We start from the raw sequence: 20678 nt of genomic DNA, 5'->3' as shown, positions 1-20678 counted from the left end.
GCTTACAGAAGGAAGATTGTCCCTCAATGGTGTTGCCCTGTCCTTAACTTCTGTCCACCTACCTACTACATCCAGCAATAACAGACCCAGTTGCAATTCCAGCCAGTGCCCCTATCCATTTGAGGCCAATCATAGCCCTGAAATGTCAAGGAATAGAAAAGCAGCACATCCTCCCAGAGTCCACGAGAGGGAGTTGAACACTTGTGCACACCTTACCAGATCACTTTTCAGAGTCCCGCTTGATGGATACGTTATGCGCCAGGGGTTGTTCACAATTGAAAGAGCTATTGCTTCAGTTAACTGGGAGGCTGGACAGAATTGATACTGAGCTGGCTGAGCTCAGTGCAAGTAGGGTTGCTACTAACAAAAGAGACTCAACCGTAACAGGGTATCTAAGTAAAGTAAATCAAAGGATGCAGTCAGTACACAACACACCTGTTGGCTGTTTGTGCACAGAATCACCTAATGCCACGTTTGATCCTGGTCCGTCAATCCCTGATTTGAGAGACTGTATCTTGCGGAGATCGGTGCCGTCCATTAACGGTGGCTCTCAAAATAATGCCTCCAGCCTGCTCATTTCCCCCCTCCCACATGAATCAAAGCTCTTGTAAGTTACCCAGTCTATGTCTCCCGCCTAAAGCTTGCCCCTATGTGTTGATTCTAGCTAAGGTCCCACACTTGTCTCTCAACTAGGTTGAGCCTTGAGAACAACTAAAGTATAAAGCTATTCATTGGCCGGCTAAGAAAGAATATGAATTTTATTGTTTATGACTCCAGTCAAATTCTCTTTGCTAGAAGATTGCACTGGGTGGGTCCTTCTTGCAAACGTTTGAATGGCGATTGTGTTGTGTACATTTTGTAAGTCATCGTTTGCGCACGGGTTCCTGGTACAGCTCAATGTCTATGCTCTGAAGAACTCGTCTATTGTTGTGCTACCACTAGGACACATTTACACGCCACCTAGCTTTCTGCAATGCAGGCACGATGTCTTTCTCCCAGGAGAGTAGGTTCATAAAAATTCGTGCTTTTGATTCGTAAAATCAGTTCTCTCCCCTGATGAATCTTAAGAGCTTGGACTGACAAAAAGATAGTTTATCTTCGAACTTCGCTACACACCCAACAAGGACCTCTATTTTTCTTTCTTTTGAAGCTTTGCTACCCTTGTCCGCGCTCAGCACTGCCACCAACCCTGAAAGTGTGACATCATGCGCCTCAACTAATCCGATGATCTGGACCCCTACTTAAACTATTGTGATCTGGAACATTTCCGGATTGAAAGCTAAATTGAATATAGCCAAATGGTTGGCATTTATCGAGCAATTTGATGTTATTTTGTTTTGAAAAATCTGGAGAATCCCTCAGGAAAGGCGCCTGGGCCCTGATGACCTGTCCATTGTCCTTTTGAAGTGTAATGTTGATTTTTCTTTTGGCACCGTTACTCACAAATGTATTTAAAAGTTATCTGCAAATTGTATAACAAATTCCTGGTCATCAGCCACTATTGTACCAATTGTTTAAAAAAAGGGACTAGACAGTAGCCCAACTGCTATAGACCAATCTATCTTATTGCCTCAATCATGAAATCTTGGGAAGAGTGATTGATAACAGGATTAGTGGCTGGGCCTCAGTGCATGAGGTGGTCAACCCCTGCCAATATGAGTAACATGAAGGACTAGGCACACTGGTGCAGTGCCTGAATCTTCATCTTCTAGTTGGCAAATATGTTACTGCCAAGCGTTACCCCTTGTACCTGGCATTCATGGACTTATCATGTACTTTTGAGAGAGTAAATCGATCCAAGCTTTGGAGAATCCTACTTGGACAGGGCCTTTGAGTCCCTGGTATATTTTCTTGCATATTTGCAGGGAGACCAAGGTACGTTTTGGTGAGACTAGTGAGCTCACTGCACCTTTAAGCTAGAGGATGGAGTGAGGCTGGGCTGTTTTAGCACCAGCTTTATTCCTCTTTTAGATTAATGATCTGAATACGTTTCTAGTGCAGCTGGGATTGGATGTGCTTGTATTTAAATCTCTACCAGTACCATTCTTACTGTGTGTGGACGACGCACTCCGAATAGCCTGATGCTCCTGTTTAGTGATTTTGTAAACTTCATGTCAGAATTAGACTTGGAGACTAATGTTAGCTAGTCGAAATTAATAGTATGCGGATGTCGTAGACAATCATTAAGGTCTTGAACAGTGAATGGTAACACTTTGGCAAAGGTTTCTTAGTTACCATATATGGGTATAACTTTCGACCACTTTAACTCTTGGAGCCATAATCTGTTGTTCAGAGCCAGAAACTATGGCAGTTGATAAGTGCTCTCTTTTCAATAGGTAACAAGCCCCTCTGTGAAAATCTGCCACAGACCATGTGTTCCGGTTCCTCTGTATGGCCCAGGAGTCTGGGGATATACAAATTTGTGATCCATTCAACGTGAAGAGGATAGTTGTCTGTGCTGTCCCTTCGTCTGCGCTGTCCCTTGTCTGCGCTGTCCCTTAGGGTACCCGACATCCTGTTTGATTTGTATTTGTCACGAGGATTTTGATCTTCGTTATATTGAAATTCTTATTTAATAGCCCCTTTCACACTGGTTTTTAGTCTGGTCCAGTCCCCATGCCTCCTTCAACCAATCTGTCTTTGAGTATTTCCTGAACTGTAAGGAGGGCATACAAATCCGCTGGTTTTCCTACATTAGGGAAGTTATAGTGACCCAGGGGAGACCTGATCTGTTTATGGATTCGGATTCAGATTCAGAGAAGCTTTATTCGATTTTTAAAAGAAAATCATAAAAGCATACATTACAGGATAAAGTGCAGTAGACATTAATTGATTATACAGGATTTTTAAAATTCAAGAATAAATACATTAAAACAAAGTATTTTCAGTTAAGAACAATCTAAAATAGGATTAATCATCAGGGTTATTGCATTGAAGTCCGGAATCTTATGAGGAGTTTTAAAAAGCCTGAAACTGCATAAATTACAGAATCATGTTCTAGTTGTTGCAGTCTAATAAAGGCTAATTTACAAGTACGGATACCCCACTGCTTTAAAATGGGTTTCAGAAAAGCCCTCCGTGGTGTCTGATAAAATTTACAGAAAAACACACAGTTTATGGATCCTCCTGTACATAAATTGTAGATTTTGTTTTTGAACAAGAGACGTACATCAAGGAAAGATGTAGAGTTACTCAAACCCTCCTTAGGTCTTGTATTACGATTCTGACATGCACAGGTATTGAACCCTATTTATTCAAGGTGGCTCTGTGGTGCGATGGGACTCTCCTTACCCGCTTTCAGACTGAGATCATCCGTACCCAAATGTGCTTCCCATTAGGTCAATATGATTACTCCAAGACATATGTATTTCCATGTGATGAGTGCTCTGCCCAGACTTTTACATTTTGTGTTCTTTTGTTAATTGTATTTATACTAAACCTTTTTCAATTCCATTACTAAAAAGGTATACGTTTGCACCTTACAGCGATTAAAGGGGGATGAAGTCTGCCTAGCAGTGAGCTTTTTTTTCAAATCTACTGTGAAATATTGCTATTTTAACATTTTAGGTGTACCATGTGTTAATCAGCTTAAGCTATATAGTTAAATGCGCAGGTGTATGTACATTATGCTTTTATGATTATATTTTTAATCAAAGCGCTGTTGACTTGAGTCTTATTAACTTGATAACATATATTTCATAAAAAGGTATAATGAAACCATTAAGCCAAATAATTAGACCTGAGACTGAGGCATTGGGACTTTTTAGTAGCCACGTTCTTTTTTTCTCCATCTTTTTTTCCTACTGGGTTCGTAGCATTTTTGGCTCGGCACCGCTCACTTCATGAACCTAAGCATTTGCCATTGATTTTTGTAGTCTCTTTTTTGAGTAGGCCAGAGCAGAGTCTAATCTGGTGTATACACGAGAGCAACCTACGACATTCTCTGTTTCTTACCGGTAATCAGCAGAGCCCTTCACTAAAGTTACATGATCCTTCCCAACACTGTTATGTGTGCAGTATGGTTCTGTACTTAACACCTTCCTTATCACGTATCTATACACATAGATCATAAAATATGGTCACGTACCTCTTTCTCTCTCCCTCTCGATGTTCATTACCTTGCATGCTTTAGCAATGGAAATTCCCTTATATTTTCCTGCAGCCAAGAAATCACAATTTCATCTTTATCGGCGCTTAATTTGTAAAAAAAAGAAGTGCAGGTGCTGAAAATGTTGCCAAGGAGGCCACAGCTCACTTCTTCCTCCGGCGAGCCCCACTTTCAACACTCGCACTGCCTCAGTCTCTATCTTCTTACCTTGATCTGTTGTCTGTCCCGTAAGTCTTTGCTCTAAGAGTCTATCCTCTCACCTCTCTAATTGTTTTCTATCATCTTTGTCTCACCTGGTGTGGTACCTTATTACCTGTATTTCTGATTTGCCCTCTATTCATTCTAGCCCTGCCCTTTTTCCTGTTCACTTTTATCCATGCTCTGAGCTCTCTCCCCTCGATCTTGGCTCTTTACTATCACTCTTCTAGCTGTGATTAGCTGTGTCTCCGTTTTATCATTTGTCTGCTTTTTTCCCTCTGTCCTGTCCTCTACATCCTTTCATTCTATCTTCTCTCTTCTTAATGCTCTCTTCTCCACATCATGGCTGCTTTCTCTTTGTATCTGATTTGCTCTCTTTTTCTTCTACTTAGCTCCGTCTAATCTTTCTTCTCTCCTGTTGTTTCTTTCTCCTCTTTACTCCTGCTTTCTCTCTCATCTATAACACTGCTGCCGCCTGTGACCCGTGTCGTCAGCCTGTACATGTCCCTGCTACTTTCAACTCTTCGTTTTCCAGTTGTCTTTCCTAAAGAAGAGGAAGATGGCATGTGTTTTACTTTCTTACTTACATCGAGTGCAAAAAACAAAATGTACACCAAATGAAAATGTTTTTTTGCATATATTAATCAGTGCAGTATTTGCAGAACAGGTAGCTGCTTGAGCACAGCAGGTGATGTCACTGCTAGTGCTGCCTGTAATTAGTAGGTCCAGGGATGGTGACGGCATTGGCATCCACTGCTCAGCTTGCTGTGACCCTGCCTGCTACAGCACAGGCATTGTCCCCAGCCGTAATGCTGCCAATGCAGGTAAGCATGGCTGAAGTGCCTACTGTACTCACGCACGCTCAGCAATTACAATGCTGGGGTGCAGCGCACATATTCTACAGGTGACGCCATGGTGCACAAAAGTTGTGTTGGGCCACAGCCGCATTGAGCACATTGAGAATAGCAGCAATGCAGGGCTGCAGGATATGCTACTCTGGCTACACAGCAAGTGGAAATTCTACACTTACTTTCGATTATGCTTCCTCAAGAGCCCTCACTCCCAAGTTCCAAATGGGCTCTCGCAGCTTCCTTGCCTCAACTCCGTCATGAGCCAGCCCCCAGCTACAATTATCTAATGGGAGGCTTAGGCTCAGGCAGTGGCAGGGTGCATATTTATTTAAGAATTAAGAGGAACCCCCTTCTATCCAAAGGAATAGGGTAATATATCAAGGTATCACAAAAAGTTATATCCCTTAGAGAAAATAACACCTATTCAATCAATCTGTTCCACTCACTCATATCATCCGCATTCATTGGAAGTGAGACCATATATTCCTAATAGATAATCCTGACAACATCAGATGTAGAAAAGTACAAAATCAATTTATTGATAAAAATTAGTTAAAATACACATAGTCTAAAAGACAATTATGCATCAAATCATCTATATCTACCATACAACTGTGTCAACATTTTAAGACAGGCCTAATTACAGCTTATAAAAACCAATAATAAAAAATAAAATAAAACATCCGTAAGAAAAGACTTTGCTGGGCCAGGTATTGTCCAATTTATAAAATAGTCTTTGGTCTAGCCACCTGACAGATTGTGTACTTTTCAGTAAAGCGTCGACGCGTTTCGATGGACTCCTATATCGCCATCTTATCAAGACAAAGAATTTTGTAGACTCTCAACAGAATGTATAAGATAAGAAAATAATACACATGTAATCAATTGGAAACCTTTCTAGGGCAACGTTGAGTACTAATATGATCCTGGGCATATGCTTCTCGGGCAGTAGGGATCAAAAGCTTCCCATTCCTTTACTAGGATTGCGTTGTATACTCTGCATCATTTTACAAGCAGGAGGATGGTTAGCTGAATCTAAAAGGATCCTTGTGTTGGAAGGGGAAGATAGATTCTTCTGATTAGGGCTGATAATTAAATAGGGCGTCACTCACTATTAGACGTGACGTACAAGGTTTCTGGCCCACTCACTGATTCTAAAAATGGCCAGACGTTTATCCTTGCTAAGCAAAAGCAGATGATTATTGATGATCTCTATCCCTTTCAAACCGAATATCCTGATTCTGGTCCCCCTTTGATAATTAGGGTTTGTGTGGTTTGACGCTCCTACGTGAAATCGTGTACCGCTTGTCTTACCCGATAAGTGGCAGGGTGCATCAGACTCGGGGAATAGAATGTAAGACATAGTTTGTCGATGACTTCTTGGATTTGTGATCGGCGTGATGACATCATCACTAATGTGGTGATACACAATCATGCCTGCCTTGTCAGGCGTATGCTGGCCTGTCTATGAACATTTACCAGCCAGTCACCATGCAATGTATGTTATTCTTTTTATTTTGAATTTGAACAATTCATATTGAGATCACCACCTGCTGGGTCAGAAATAAATTGTAGCCCCGGCCCTGTGAAAGAAGTGCAGGTGCTGTGCACCTGAAAGCACCTGCTCAAATTTAGCACTGTTTATCACATTTTCATAAAATGTGTTTTCTAATAGCATGAGTATGTCATGTGGATATACATATATCAATGTTCTTCTTTGTTTTCTTTGTTTGAACAGTACCACTTTTATATTTAATCACAATTTACACCTCTCTTATGTGGACGTACCTTGTGCTTTTGTGAAAAACGTGACTAAATAGGGGCGTGTGTTTTCCGATTGTAATGGTTCTACGAACTCTGTGTAACCAGAATCAAGTTTTCTAGATGTAGCAAATTTAGTTGCGTCCAAGAGAAAACAAAGGCTATAGTTTGTCGAAAGAGTGGCCAAGGGGAAGAATAAAGCTGTTGAAGCATTGGAAATAACATTTAGAAACTACTTCCTGTAAATTGTCTAAATGACAGGAACTGTTAAAGAAATCATTGTTTCCTCTCTTCCTCGTACATTCCTACTTACACATTCTCACAACTTCTTTTTCTTCCTATTACTGAAGGGAAATGGAACATAGCAGTACTGTGTTCTGCTTTGTGTTGTCAAGCATTTGTTTCGACACTGCCCTAAGAGAGCTAAAAAGCACTTCCATGTGTGACAAAGGTCCGTGCATGCATCAGTTTAAATCCTAAATCCTTGATTCTCTACCCGTTTTGCACACTTAACCTCAATTACGGTGCACAATGAAGTTACTGGGCCCAATTCTGATTCAGAGACCCTTGATTGGAGGCAATCTAACCATACGAGCTGCTTGTGCAAATAAGTGCAGGTTCTGCTTGTTTAGTGAACACAAGTTTAGAGTTACCGGTGGGTTTCTTTTACGGTCCAACCTGCAAATGTAGGAGAACTCACCTAAACGTGTATATCTGTGTGTGCTTTCTTACCAACTAGAAGTACCTTTTATGCTATATTGAATCCGTCAATGCAGAAAAATGTTTTTCCAGGGTGGAAAGTTAAAGGTAACACCCCTACATAACATGGCTAGAAATAAATGGATTCTTTCATTTGTGTAAAGAAAATTCACTGTGAAATAAAAGAAAAACATAGATGTTCATGTCAACCTTTGTGTCATATTTACAAATCCTAAATTTCAACCTAATGGAAATTATGTTTAAGTTAATTGTATATTTGCGAGTACATCTGGGAATCTATGAAGGCATATATTTCCCGTGTAGTCGTGGGATTCCTTGTGATTAGCATGAATGTCTGAAATTTGCTTCCAATGTGGACATAGTCCAGCTGGAGTCAATTTTTCGACTACGCAAGCTTAAGCTTACCATACCTTTCTAAATCATGACGGCATCCACTGAATGCTAGACAAAGAAGAGCAATCATTTGCCAAGAATGTTTTAAATATCTGAAGCCTTTGGTTGCAAACATTTGAGATAAGATGCTTACAAAATTGAGTTGTTAATATACTCTACATATTTGTAATAGGACCTTTCCAATACGAGGATTCCAGATGTATGATGGCCCAGTGCATCTCACCAAGAGTACCTTCAAGAACTATGCTCCATCATCTGATCGCTTCACCAGCGCCATTGGATTCCTCATGAAAAACCCATGGCAGATCACACCAAAGAACAACATTTCATTTGTGAAGTTTGACGCCAATGTAAGTTGAACAGTCATGATTGAATGAATATACAGCATCATGTCCTAAATTGCAGAAAACGGAGACACGTAGACTGACTGTATTGAGGGATTCCTTAGATTATATGTATTCTGATATGCTGCTTAAAGGGCGCTGACCTTTCTTCCGAAGGTACTGTGTATGTTCTCTTGTGATCTAGCTATACAGTGTACAACATTGGGGTGTTTTGTGAGTGGGGTAAGTAACCATCTCAAATAATAACCACAGACTTGTCGGTGTGAACCACTGAAGTCACTAGTTTAACTTAAGCTCATACCCTTAGTACCTATTACGTAGAACAAACAGGCTTAATTTAGTAGCAACGTGTAAAATATTTATTCAATACTCATGCAGTAATAAAACCCAAACAGAACGCAAGAAAAATACCAAACCAATTTGAAAAAATAGAGTATGTTTTTAATAAATAAAATGACACGAATTACAAAAGTACAGTAGTAGAATTGAGGTTATGAATTTTTAATGTTTGTAATGAATTAAAAAATGCAGCCAAAAAGCATTAAGTAACAATTGCAGATATCTGGTTGCCCAAGACTGGCGCAAAGGTAGGCTTTAAGGCAGACTGTGATGGAGAGCAGGTAGGATCAGAGAGGCAGGTTCCTCTCGATGGGAAAGCCACCCCCTGGTGTTGACAGCCTTTGGTGAGAAAAGGCAGTTGGCTTACGCCAATTAGACAGAGCTTGACCTCAGCAAACTTGGGCGTTGGGATAGAGCCTCAGTGTAACCATTGATTTTCATCAGAAAAAGTTCACATTTTCTTGTCCGCGAGGCCTTAGGGACCTGCCAGGTCCTCTTAGTGACGGCATTGAGGGAGCTGTGGATGGAGTCGAAGCGGCCTGAGCGTTGACTGATTTCCACATCAAGTGGAGAATAAAGCGGCAGCTACGGCAACGTCACGCCAAGTGGCGATGAACCCTCTTCGGAACCACTGGACAGGTTGGTCCCGCTCTCCAGATGGCTCTCCAGGGCAAAGTTCACAGAAAGTTTCTACATCTCAGGTTTTCAGGAGATGGACATTCTGACAGCAGCCAAGGGTTTAGGAACTTGGGGACAGCACTTGAGAGTCAGGACCCACACCAGAAGAGGCAAGCAGCAGGGTCCAGGGTAGGTCCAGTTAGAACTAGTCATCTGGTAATGCAGGGAGAAGGCCTCTTGGAGCTTTGTTGTGTCCCTGCAGCTCAAACAGGAGGTCCGCCTTATGACCCTTAGAGTCGGGGCCTGGGTTCAGGTGAAAACAGATTCAGCCTTCTAAGGTCTTCAGACAACTGGAACTCTTCTGAATATTCCTCAGGCCCAGGAGTGTTCTGAGCAGGCTACTCAGGATTCCACATGTACGCCCTGTGCCAGTGCTGCAAACTCCTGGCTACCTACTAACCAATGGAGTAAACCGCTCAAAACAAACACGGCACAACCTTTTTTATGCTCTGCAGAGCTTCTGTGCCCACCCTAGAGGTGTGGCCAACGAGATGAGCAACCCTTCCTCTGTGGTCACTCAAAACTGGTTCTGGGGGCAGATCCTCTCCCATAGGGCCTGATGCCTCACTGGCTTGGTGCACAAAAGAAGGGGACAGATCCACGTGTTTGCTACATCTGACTGTGACAGGGTAGGCCCCCTTGAAGTTAATTATGTTCCTGGGCAGTGCCCAGATGGTCGGCTTGCCAGAGAAACTGAACACCTCCCCACACCCAAGGCCTTTGTCTGCACTCTGGAAGCAAGACCACACCTCAATGAGAGAGCTATTCAGCTCTTGAATGACAGTTGAAAGCTCATTCAAATGAGCTTCTAGAGGCTTTAGGTAGGTAAAAGGTAACTTTTCTAAAAGTACCTGTTCTAAAATATGTATTAGAAATCCAGCTTTCCTAATGAGTTAGGTTTGTAATAAATGTTTTACAAAGTCCAAAGATGAACTCTGTAACTGTTTTCTATTTGGAGATAGCAATTATTGAATGTACTATTGCATATGAATGATTCCCTATAGAACAGCTAATCCTGCTAGAGTGAAAAAGCTTTGAAGGCTTTTTAACTGTAAGAAAATACTTGACACTAAACCTTTAAATGTCCTACTTTTACATAGCATACATCCTGCATCTATGGTATTCTTGGCCAACTTAGGGGTGGCATTAATATTTCAAAGGAGGTTTTACGCCTTTCAAAGGGGTTATTTTGACTGATCGAAGTGACAGCTTAAGCCTGCATCACTGTGCTATACAGGGCTGGCCTGCAGTCAGGTTTGTCCTGACATGGCAGTGGGTGGCACAATATGTGCTGCAGCCCCCTGGTGATATTTAACTTGGAGGGCCAGGGTACACTTTAGGTTCCATATACGAACTTATAGGTGTTCCAATTAGGGGTATGCCAATTTTATCACGTTGAAGGGGGGAGCTCAGGCCCTATACCTCCAGACCAGTCCCAGGTGTTGTGGCTTAGTGGACTAATGCGTCCACTGTAGGGCCCTGTGTTTGACCTCCGGGTCGCAGGTTCAAATCCGGGCAGGACCACTTAGCCGTTCATACCTCTGAGGTCCTTAAAATGAGTGCAATTAAGTTGGGTAACAATAAACAGCTGTTATTCAGCGCCAAGAAAGCCTGCCGGGTAAACATGCACTTTAAAAATAACCTTATGATATTTTGTTAGCAGGGGTAAATTGCCCAGAGTTCTAAGGCAAACAAAACCGTTTAAACAAAAATCTAGGGGAATAAAATGCAAAAGATGGCCATTTCCAACAAAGAGCATCATCAATAGTGCACTGTAAGTAGTAATATATGCTAAAGAAAATATTTCAATTGGTTGTTTAAAGGAGTGATATATGCCACAACTAAGCTATTTCTGCAGGTGTAATTTTTTTATGTTGGGCCCTCGAAGCAAAATTCTATATGATCCTTCACATTGTATTTAAGAGTAGTAAATATTTTTCAAATAAGTACTTTACTTGCCTCTTAAAGACATACAAAGCCAAATAATGTCTAAGGGCCTGATTACGAGTTTGTCGGTCCATTGAACCGCCAAACCCGTGGTGGCGGCCCCTGGACTGCCAGACTGGCTGTCCACCCACCGTCTAATGAATACGATGGTGGGGCTGCTACAGGACCGCCGAAACCCCTGGGGATCATGGATCCCGCAGTGGTCAGTGGCCCTAATATGCAGGCAGTGCTGCTACGGCACTGCTAAGCATATTAGGAGTTTCCTCACCGCCACAGTTTTCATGTCAGTGAGGCCGCCATAAAAACTGTGGTCGTGAGGAAACAAAGAGGCCCTACAGGCCACTCGCTGCCTGTCCACAAAGTTAATCTACTTTGGCTGCTCAGCAAAATTTAGGGGCTGGTTCAAAGACCCTCATGTCAATCCACTTCAGTTCAAGCTTTCTGATGTTCTCCTTTTTGCTCTTTCTTTGGTCCAAAAAGGCTTTGTTGTATGCAGAGATTAATGTTTTTTTGTTGCCACTTTTTGAACTTTCTGCCTTTGCCTGATCAGATATCGCTTTTCAAATCACAGCTTTGAATGCATTGTTTAAAGCGGCTTGTGTACGTGTTTCATCCTGCAATCATTATTAAGCCATTGGGAAGGGGGGGGGGCTTAACTTGGTCCTCACACTCTTCATTTCATTCGTGTTAGATCTGGCATCTTTTGGCTTGGTGTCTCCTGTCTTTGTGCCTCTGACCTCCTGTTTTTGACTGTGTGCTGCATTTGGTTTTTGCTAGTGTTGGAACTCTTGGCACTTTACCACTGCTGACCAGTGCTAATGTGCAAGTGCTTCTTGTCTAACATGTAAGTAATTTGTTTCTCCATTATAGGCATATTTTATTGACTAGTAAGTCCCTATTGTGTGCCCTGGGCCTGTAAATCAAATGCTACTAGTGGCCTCCCATATGAGTCGCCTTGCAACCATGCCTCAGACCTGCCACTGCAGTGTCTGTGTGTGTAGTTTTAAACTGTCATTTCTACCTGGCAAGTACACCCACTTTCAAGGCCCAAACCTTCCCTTTATTACATGTAAAGCACACTCCTAGGGTATGCCCCAGGCCACCTGATAGGCAGGGTGCAGTGTATTTAAAAGGTAGGGCATGTACTGGTGTGTTTCACATGTCCTGGCAGTGTAACTCTGCTAATTTCATTTTTCACTTCAGCAAGGCCTTTCTCTCCTATAGGATAGCATTGGAGATGCCTAGTAACATCTTACAAGTGTATCTTACAATTGGGAGCGGATAGAAAATTGGAGTTTGGGGTCTCAGGAATCAGTTTAAAAATACATCTTTTAGCAAAGTTTGTTTTTAAATTGCAGGTCTGAAAATGGCACTTTTAGAAAGTTGAAATTTTCTTATTTAACCATTTTGTGCCTCTGCTTTTCTGAATACACGACTGGGTCAGGATGACGGTTGGACTGTTTGTGCATTCCCTTTAGACAGTCACACAAAGGGAGCTGAGGTGTGACCTGCATATCCTGATGGCCCATCACCAGGCTAATGGGCGTTCCTGAGCAAAAGTGGTCGGAGGAGTTGACACTGACACTTTAATAGGTCTTTGCCTGTCCTCACACAAAGAGGTATCCATTCCCTGTAGTGTGTCTGGAGCCAGGGCAGGGAAAGGCAGGGGCTTGTGCACTACAAAGACTTTCCTTCAAAGACAAAATGGGTATACGTACTGGACATGTGACTCCTTCCTCAGAACACTTCTGGGGTGAGGACATTCTGTCAGGAAGAAGAGATGGATAAGCTGTCAAGATAAACTTCCACTTTGCTGTTTGCTTTGCTGTGTTTGCCTGCTGCTTCTGTCCTGGGAGTGAAAGGACTGGACTTTGCTTTCTACATCCTGCTGCCAAGGTTATCCGAGGGCTTGAGTTAAGCTTTCCTCCTGTTAAAAAGTCTCAGGGCCATCAAAGACTTAATCTGCCAGTGCCTGGGTTCCTCTTCTGAGAGTCCTAACTTGCCAAGTGGTGCCAAAACCAGTTCCTGAGCCCTTGGAAGTGAATTCTGGTGATTTCAAGGAGAAAATTCATGCATTGACTCCCTGCTTCATTCCAAACCGTCTCATCGCTGGAAAACTCGACGGATCACCGTTGCCAGCTATGGAGCGTGGTCTCCGCTTGATGCAACGACCGCTTCTTACAACACAGGCCCCAACTTTCCTTTGCAGCATGTCATGAGAACCACAGCTGTGTGAGTTCCAAGCTCCAAATCACCAAAGTCTGTGACGCACTGCTCGTATTCCGATGCAGCACCTGCTTCATCTCTGTGAGATCCATGCAGCACAACTGGATTTTTGACACATCATCCCTGGGTGCAGATTTCTTCATCGACACTGCACAGCAGTAAGGAACCGAGGAATCATGTCGACGACCGACGCATCAACTCCATTGCAACAGTATGGATCCTCCACATCACCCCCCTGCATAGCAGTAAGGAACCAATGTATCACCTCCCCTGTAGCAGTAAGGAACTGTCGTATCACCTACTTTTATGATGCTTCACTTACCCTGCGCCTCACAATGTTTGAAGCATCTAAGGTACTTTGTCCTTACGAGGCGCATCCATTGATTTCTATGGATTAAACTTGCTTAACCTTATAAAAGTGATATTTTGACTTGTACATATCGTTTTTTTTGTCATCTTGATTTTGTTTTGGACAAGTAAATATTGGCTATCTTCCTAAACTTGCGTGGAGTCCTTTTGTAGGGTTTACACTGTGTTACTGTGTATGTGCGTGTGTGTACGGATACTTTACACATTGCCTTTGAGATCAGCCTGACTGCTCCGTGCCTAGCTACCAAGTGGGTAAGCAGGGGTTATCTTAGCTATGTGACTCCCTCATCCTGACTAGAGTGAGGTCCCTACTTGGACAGGGTGCAAACCACTGCCAACTAGATACCGCATTTCCAACAATGTGTATGCCTTCTATCACTTTGCTCAACTTTTCTTTAAGGTTGCTGACTCTTAGAACAGCCTTCCTCGTTGCAATCACTTTTGTACCTTGTGTCAGTGAACTGCAGCTGCTGTTATCGCAGCCTCTATATAATACCTTTTTCCTGGACAAGGTCGTACTTTGAACTCCGGCATAATTTCTCCTGAGAGTGGTGTTGCCCTTCTTTGTGGGGCAGTCAAGCATGCTTCCTGCTTTCCTACTGCCCACTGCCACAATCTTATATGGAGAAAGAGAGTATTTCCTTGTTGTATCTCATAAGAACTCTTAGTTTTGATATCAATCAGTTTAAGGAACTCCGGGTCGACGACATTCTTCATTGGATTTGCCATTACAAAGAATGGAGCAATTGCTAAAAAGTTTCCAGATCCAATCGGGCAGGGGGGGGGGGGGGGGGGAGTGGGGATAATTCAGTGGGATAGAAATCGGCAGTTCGAGTATCCACCAGAAAGATGGTAACCAACAATAAGTAACTTGTTTTTTTTTTAAATAACATCACTTACTTTTAGAGGCATTAAGTATTTCTTTTTCACAAATCAAATTGTGCAAAGCCTCATCTGGTCATAGTTTCAAAGTATACACTTTATATACCCCAGAGTTCCATTCTGTAAAAATGCCGCATTTTACCTTTGAGTGTTTCTATGTAAACCTCTTAACTTTGGATGCGCTTGTCTTTTGAAAAGACAACTCTTGCCAAAAAACAGACACCCAACCTTTCGGCATAGTACCTGTAGAAGTGCAGTTCATTGTAGCAATATGTTTAATATTTACATTTATGGTGCTCTACTGCCTAAGCAGGTGGATAATTTAAAACAGAGACAAATTAATGCTAATTAAAAGGAAATGCTAAACATTATCAGCGTTCGAATTTATTGAAAAATCATCCTATAGAAATTGATACCGATGTATTTTTTTAGGTCTTTTTAAGTACTTTTTCACAATTAAAGTTAATTGCTTTTCTGCTTTGATCTTTGTTCCTTGCCCTGTTTCTGTGGTTTTTGTTCGTATGACTTAGGGCAATTACCAACCGAGAGACACATTTCCAGGTGCAACATGGTACCCTTCATGTTGTGATTACAGCTCATGGGATGGACCCAGATTTACAGGGTGGTGGTAGCTGGAGGCCAAAGCGCACGTGGAACTGAAACATCTGCTGCATCTGCAGGCACGTTCTTTGTTAAAGCAATGGCAGTGCTTAGCAGTCAGTAGCTTCAGGCCTGTTTAGATACTGATGGCTTCACAGATGGCCTTCTACATGCACAGGAGGGTACATACGATTAATTCACCTCAAGCACTTTCTATTTGAATATTTTGTACACGCTGATAATCCATGCAAATTTCAGATGAATGTGGAACATTATGTCCTGCCAATGCTATAATGAGGTATAATTGTATACATTCCTGCTACACAGCAGTGTAGTTGCCGACGAATTGTTAATTTTAAAACCTAGTGGATTACGACAGGCACAAGCAAGCTTACTTTGTGAAACTCTTAGCAAACCTGTCTCCTGTTAACCGAGTACTATTTTTTATTAAAATGTACATCATATGCCAACATTATTCATCATTCCTTTCTCCCTCTTCAGGTTTCCTTGAAAGCATTTTTTGGGAGACCTGGACCCTGGTTTGAAGATAGCGAGTTAGATGGTGATAAAAACTCTGTATTCCATGATGTTGATGGGTCGGTCACGGAATACAAGGACACCTATGTGGCTCGGATGGACAATTACCTGATCAGACATCCAGACTGTATCAACATGACTGAATGGAACGGAGTGATCTGCAGTGGCACCTATGCACAGGTTAGAGCCATCAAAGAGATGCAGTTATCAGCTTGTGCTCATTAAATTGTCTGTAGTCAGATGTTTCTGAAGTAACATTTGCTTTTTGTATATGATTTGTAAGTAAGCATTGCAAAAACGGGCCTGGACTAAGCTTCATAAATCAGGGTTCAACCGTGCATATTTGTATTGCTTATTGCCAGTGGCCCACCACTATTGACATAAGAAAGATAAAATTAATTACATCGCTAAGTCTCGCCTAAAACAGTGCATGCACTGTTTTGAAACATATTGCTATACTACAGTAGGCTTAGAACCCGCCCATTGTTTACATTTGTGTGGCTTCATTTTTACTCTTATTTGCTTGCTTCTTATTTGTTTGCTTATGGGCTTTCCTTCATCTTCTTGTGCTTGTTCCTCCTTGAGAGTATAAAGGCATTTTCAGGTGCTACTTTCTTCTTTTTGATTAAACACCATACCAGCCAGAATGCATGTGTTTTTCCTATGTCTCCCTTGTATGTACATTTGCCCCCTCTGCTGTGCTCTGTGTTCTTTTCTCTTGTCTGTGTGCTTCTCTCCCACTACCCTGTGATAGCCTATTGCCCGTGTACGTTATCCCTGCCAGCCCCACATCTCTCTCTTTCATCTGTTTGAGCATCCAACGCCACCCTTGTATTGCTTCTGCCCCCTATGTTCTTTCCCTCTCCTTAAATAAGTTCTCAGTTCAGACAAGTTTTATTCGACGATTGTCATAAAAGCAAACAGTACATACATATAAGGTTTATGACATATAAGTTTACCAAGATAAAAAATTGTAAAAAAAGTTTTTCATTAAAATGTACAAATATATACATATAAAATCCATAAATTCATCATACGACTAAATTCATTAGAACAATGAAATTAAATAAGTAAATGAACATTAAAATTTGATTTCGGTAGAGTGAATACATTTTAAACTTTGAGCATTCTACTTCTGATAGCCCAAGCCCAGCCCAAATATTTTGCCACAGCTGTGCAAACTATCATATCTGTACAGGAACGGATAATACGAACTGCCGTTGTCCCACTAACGGGACTCATTAACCTGCACATTGGGCGGAGCCACATTCTCCTTGGCTCAATGTACACTGGGCTTTCGAATAGCAGGTGACCAATGGTCTCTGGACGAGCCAAGCATATCGGACAAACGTCCTTGGCCCCAGAAGACCACCTACTAGTGAATGCCCCAACCGGGAGACTCCCAATCCTCAACTGAAAATATAATTTATGATCAAGAGGTTTTAAGATAGTGTCCCAAAAGGCTTCCAGTTTTGGGACATCCTTGATATCCAAAAACATTCCGGTCAGTGACCCAGGGTCGAGAGACCTATAAGTCCCTGAGGCCACAAATTGCCAGTAAAGAGTCTTTAGAATCTTTTTTGGTGGGAACCTTGAGTTTGTAGGGTCCTCCCACGGGTTCCCTAGACCCATACTAGTTAGGAGGCCCCGGATGTGCTTTAACCACTTGACCTTATGAAAGGTGTCACTACTAATGATGTCAAGCAGGCCCCTTGCGAAAATTTCTAGTTCCGGCGTAGTCCAGATCCTCTTCCAGTATAAAACAGGACGAAAGGATGCTATGAGCGCTATTGGGGATAACCCTAAATCATAATAAAGGGGTTTCATGGGAGTACTCTGCGGTAATTTTATTAAATTCCTTAAAAAGGAATTTTCAGAGATTGACATCCCTCTCAGGCTTTCGCATCCCCACATTTCGACTCCGTACAAGGCGGAGCTGACTACTTTGCCATTGTAGACCGCCAATACCGGAGCTATTGGCTTAGTAAGTGACTTCTGATGTTCTATGGACAAAGCTCCAGTTAACTGTCTGTGTCTTAAGGTGGCCAATTCAATATGATCTTTCCAAGACAAATTACAGTCTATACAAACACCCAAATAGGTAAATGCTTGGACCCTTTCCAGTGGACGCTGATTCATATTCACCGTACCCTTAAAAGATTTAGAAGCATTAAAAGTCATAAACTTTGATTTCTGTGCGTTTACTTCTAGAACCCGAGCGGCACAAAAATCTTCAAAGAGCTTCAAGCCCTTTTGAAGCCCGCTAGGAGTTTTTGATACTAAGAGACAATCGTCGGCAAACATTAAAATCGGAACTTTTGCTCCAGCAATGACCGGAGCATCAATGCTGGAGTTGATTAAAATCTTTGCCACGTCATTAATGTATAAGGAAAAGAGAGTTGGCGCCAGGACACAGCCCTGGCGTACTCCAGTTTCCACTGGGAATTGCGGCGTAACATTCCCGAGGCTCCCCCACCTAATCTGTGCGTAGTTTTGTTCGTGGAGTTTTTTAACCAGCGATAGGAGGGGCCCTGGCAGTCCCATGCCACTAAGAACACTCCATAAAGTGGAGCGGGGAACCAGGTCAAATGCCGCTCTTAGATCTATAAGAGCTGCATATAAGCTTCCACGTCCTATCAGCCCGGTCTTCCAGTACAGCATAACAAAATGCAGCACCTGATCCACCGTGCTGATTGAAGTTCTGAACCCTGCCTGTAAGTGGGATAAGATCTTATTGCTGCATTCCCAGTCAAGAATTTTATTTAAAACCAGCCTGCCAAATATTTTTGGGGAAGTGTCTATCAGGCTGATTGGGCGATAGTTACCTGGCAGCGACTTGTCTCCTTTTTTAAAGACAGGTATAATCTCCGCCCCATTCCAGGAACTCGGTATAGGGGCTCCCCTAGCGACCATATTTGCCAAAAGAAGTATATAGCAACCCCAAGAATTCTGGTCATGCAAGAAAAGATCTGCAGGTATACCATCAATACCTGGCGCTTTACCAGGGACCACCAGATCTAGGGCACACTGAACATCCTTCAGTGTGAAAAGATCTTTAGTTTGGGGCTCAAAAAGGACTTCCACTAATGGTTGGGTATCCTGCCTTTTAGCATATTGGGGCTGGAAGTGTTCTACCCACTTTTCTTGGGGAACCCAGTTCTGTGGCTTATCAGGGTTTACCTCCGCACCCCACTTATAGACATTCCAAAATCTGCGTGTGTCTTTACAGGAACCTGCTTCCTTGAGGTCTGTCCATCTTTTCTCATCCCAAACACGCTTAGCTTTCAGAACGGCATTTCTATACCTCAGCCTGGCTGCTCTAACGTTCTCGGCGGAATCAGATTTAATTGCCCTTCCCAAATCTAGACGGGCCTTCCTGCATTCCCCAGAATACCACCGTGGCCGTTCCATTATGCGTGGACCTTTGTGCTTACAGGGTTTAACAAATAGAATCTTTAATTCATCAAAAAGAATCTCATGGATCCTAGTTCCTTCCTGCAAGCTCAAAATGTTATTATCCCCTTCCGATATTGACAACAAATCTAACTTCGCCTGTCCAAGCTTACTAGATATAAAATCCATATTCTCTTTATGAAGGGAAACTTTGGGCCATCGGACGTGTCTTAAATCATTTGATATCAGAGTATCATGGATGGGGGTAGGAGCCATTATGATCCCTGGGTGAACAAGAGGTTCCCAATAAGTAAGGTTCATAGACAGGGGATTGTGGTCACTCTCGAGCCTATCAATGATTGTCATGTCTTGGAGGTGTTTCCAGAGGCCCAAGTTGAGCAGAATATAATCTATTCTGCTCTTGCGTGTACCACTCTTAAAAGTATGTGCCCCAATCTTATCGCCTAGGGTCCTTCCATTTGCTGCTCTTAGACCTTTATTTAGGCAAATGGAATTCGTTTGGACCACTATGTCTGACCATTTACAAACCGGTTCAAGATCCAGTTTGGGAACCCCCCATTCTCTGTCCTCCTCCTCTGACACATTCCAGTTCCCCTTCATAAGTGGTTCAAAATTTACATTAAAATCCCCCCCCCCCACAATAACATTAAAAGATGAACAATGACTTTCCAGTAAGTCTTCCAGGAATACAAGGATCTCTGATTTACCACCCCCTGTACTCCTCACATACATGTTATAAACATAGACTGGAGCTAGATTCGGGAACTTAAGTTTTAGGACCTGAAGATCTCTGTGGTTAGTGGGAATAATATTAACTACTACCCTCAAGTCCTGTCGTAACCAGATAGTTAGCCCACCAGATGGTCTTCCCCTTCCTTCCTTAACTGCATGTATACTATAATTTAGATAGCCAGGGAAATGCACTTCCTCCAATGCCCATGTCTCCTGAAATAGGCATAGTTCATATCCTCGGATAAATGTTGCCCACTCAGGTGACTCTAGCTTAGATTTTAAGCCGGCTACATTCCACGAAAGGATAGATCCATGACAACTATCACGGGTCTCGGGACAAGACTTCCCTATGGGGTCTTGGTAGATGGTGGGAGGAATAGAGTCATCAGGGGGACTCGGCCCTATGACTTGATTTATAAAAGAGTTTACTAGGATACAACTAGGACCCCCTCCAGTTATATCTTTTTTGGCTTTTTTACTGGCTGAATCAATAGGGGATAAAATAGAATCATCATTAGAACAGGCCAGTGCAGCGTGATTTGTAACAAATTTTGCCAAAGTACAACTAGGATTCTCTCC

At 42.4% G+C, this 20678-nt stretch overlaps 1 protein-coding gene across 1 annotated transcript in view; it reads left to right on the top strand.

The window, feature by feature from the left end:
- Nucleotides 1–20678, top strand: part of CEMIP2 (cell migration inducing hyaluronidase 2) — a 360647-nt gene that overhangs the window by 279655 nt on the left and 60314 nt on the right. The window contains exons 16-17 of the mRNA XM_078675757.1: nucleotides 8204–8381; nucleotides 15918–16133. Of these exons, the coding sequence (XP_078531883.1) occupies nucleotides 8204–8381; nucleotides 15918–16133 (394 nt within the window). The remainder of the gene's footprint in view (nucleotides 1–8203; nucleotides 8382–15917; nucleotides 16134–20678) is intronic.

The sequence above is a fragment of the Lissotriton helveticus genome, chromosome 2_1 (assembly GCF_964261635.1).
Source record: "Lissotriton helveticus chromosome 2_1, aLisHel1.1, whole genome shotgun sequence".
NCBI lineage: Eukaryota > Metazoa > Chordata > Amphibia > Caudata > Salamandridae > Lissotriton > Lissotriton helveticus.
The sequence above is the reverse complement of the archived record's forward strand: the minus strand, read 5'-3'. Positions and strand labels throughout refer to the sequence as shown.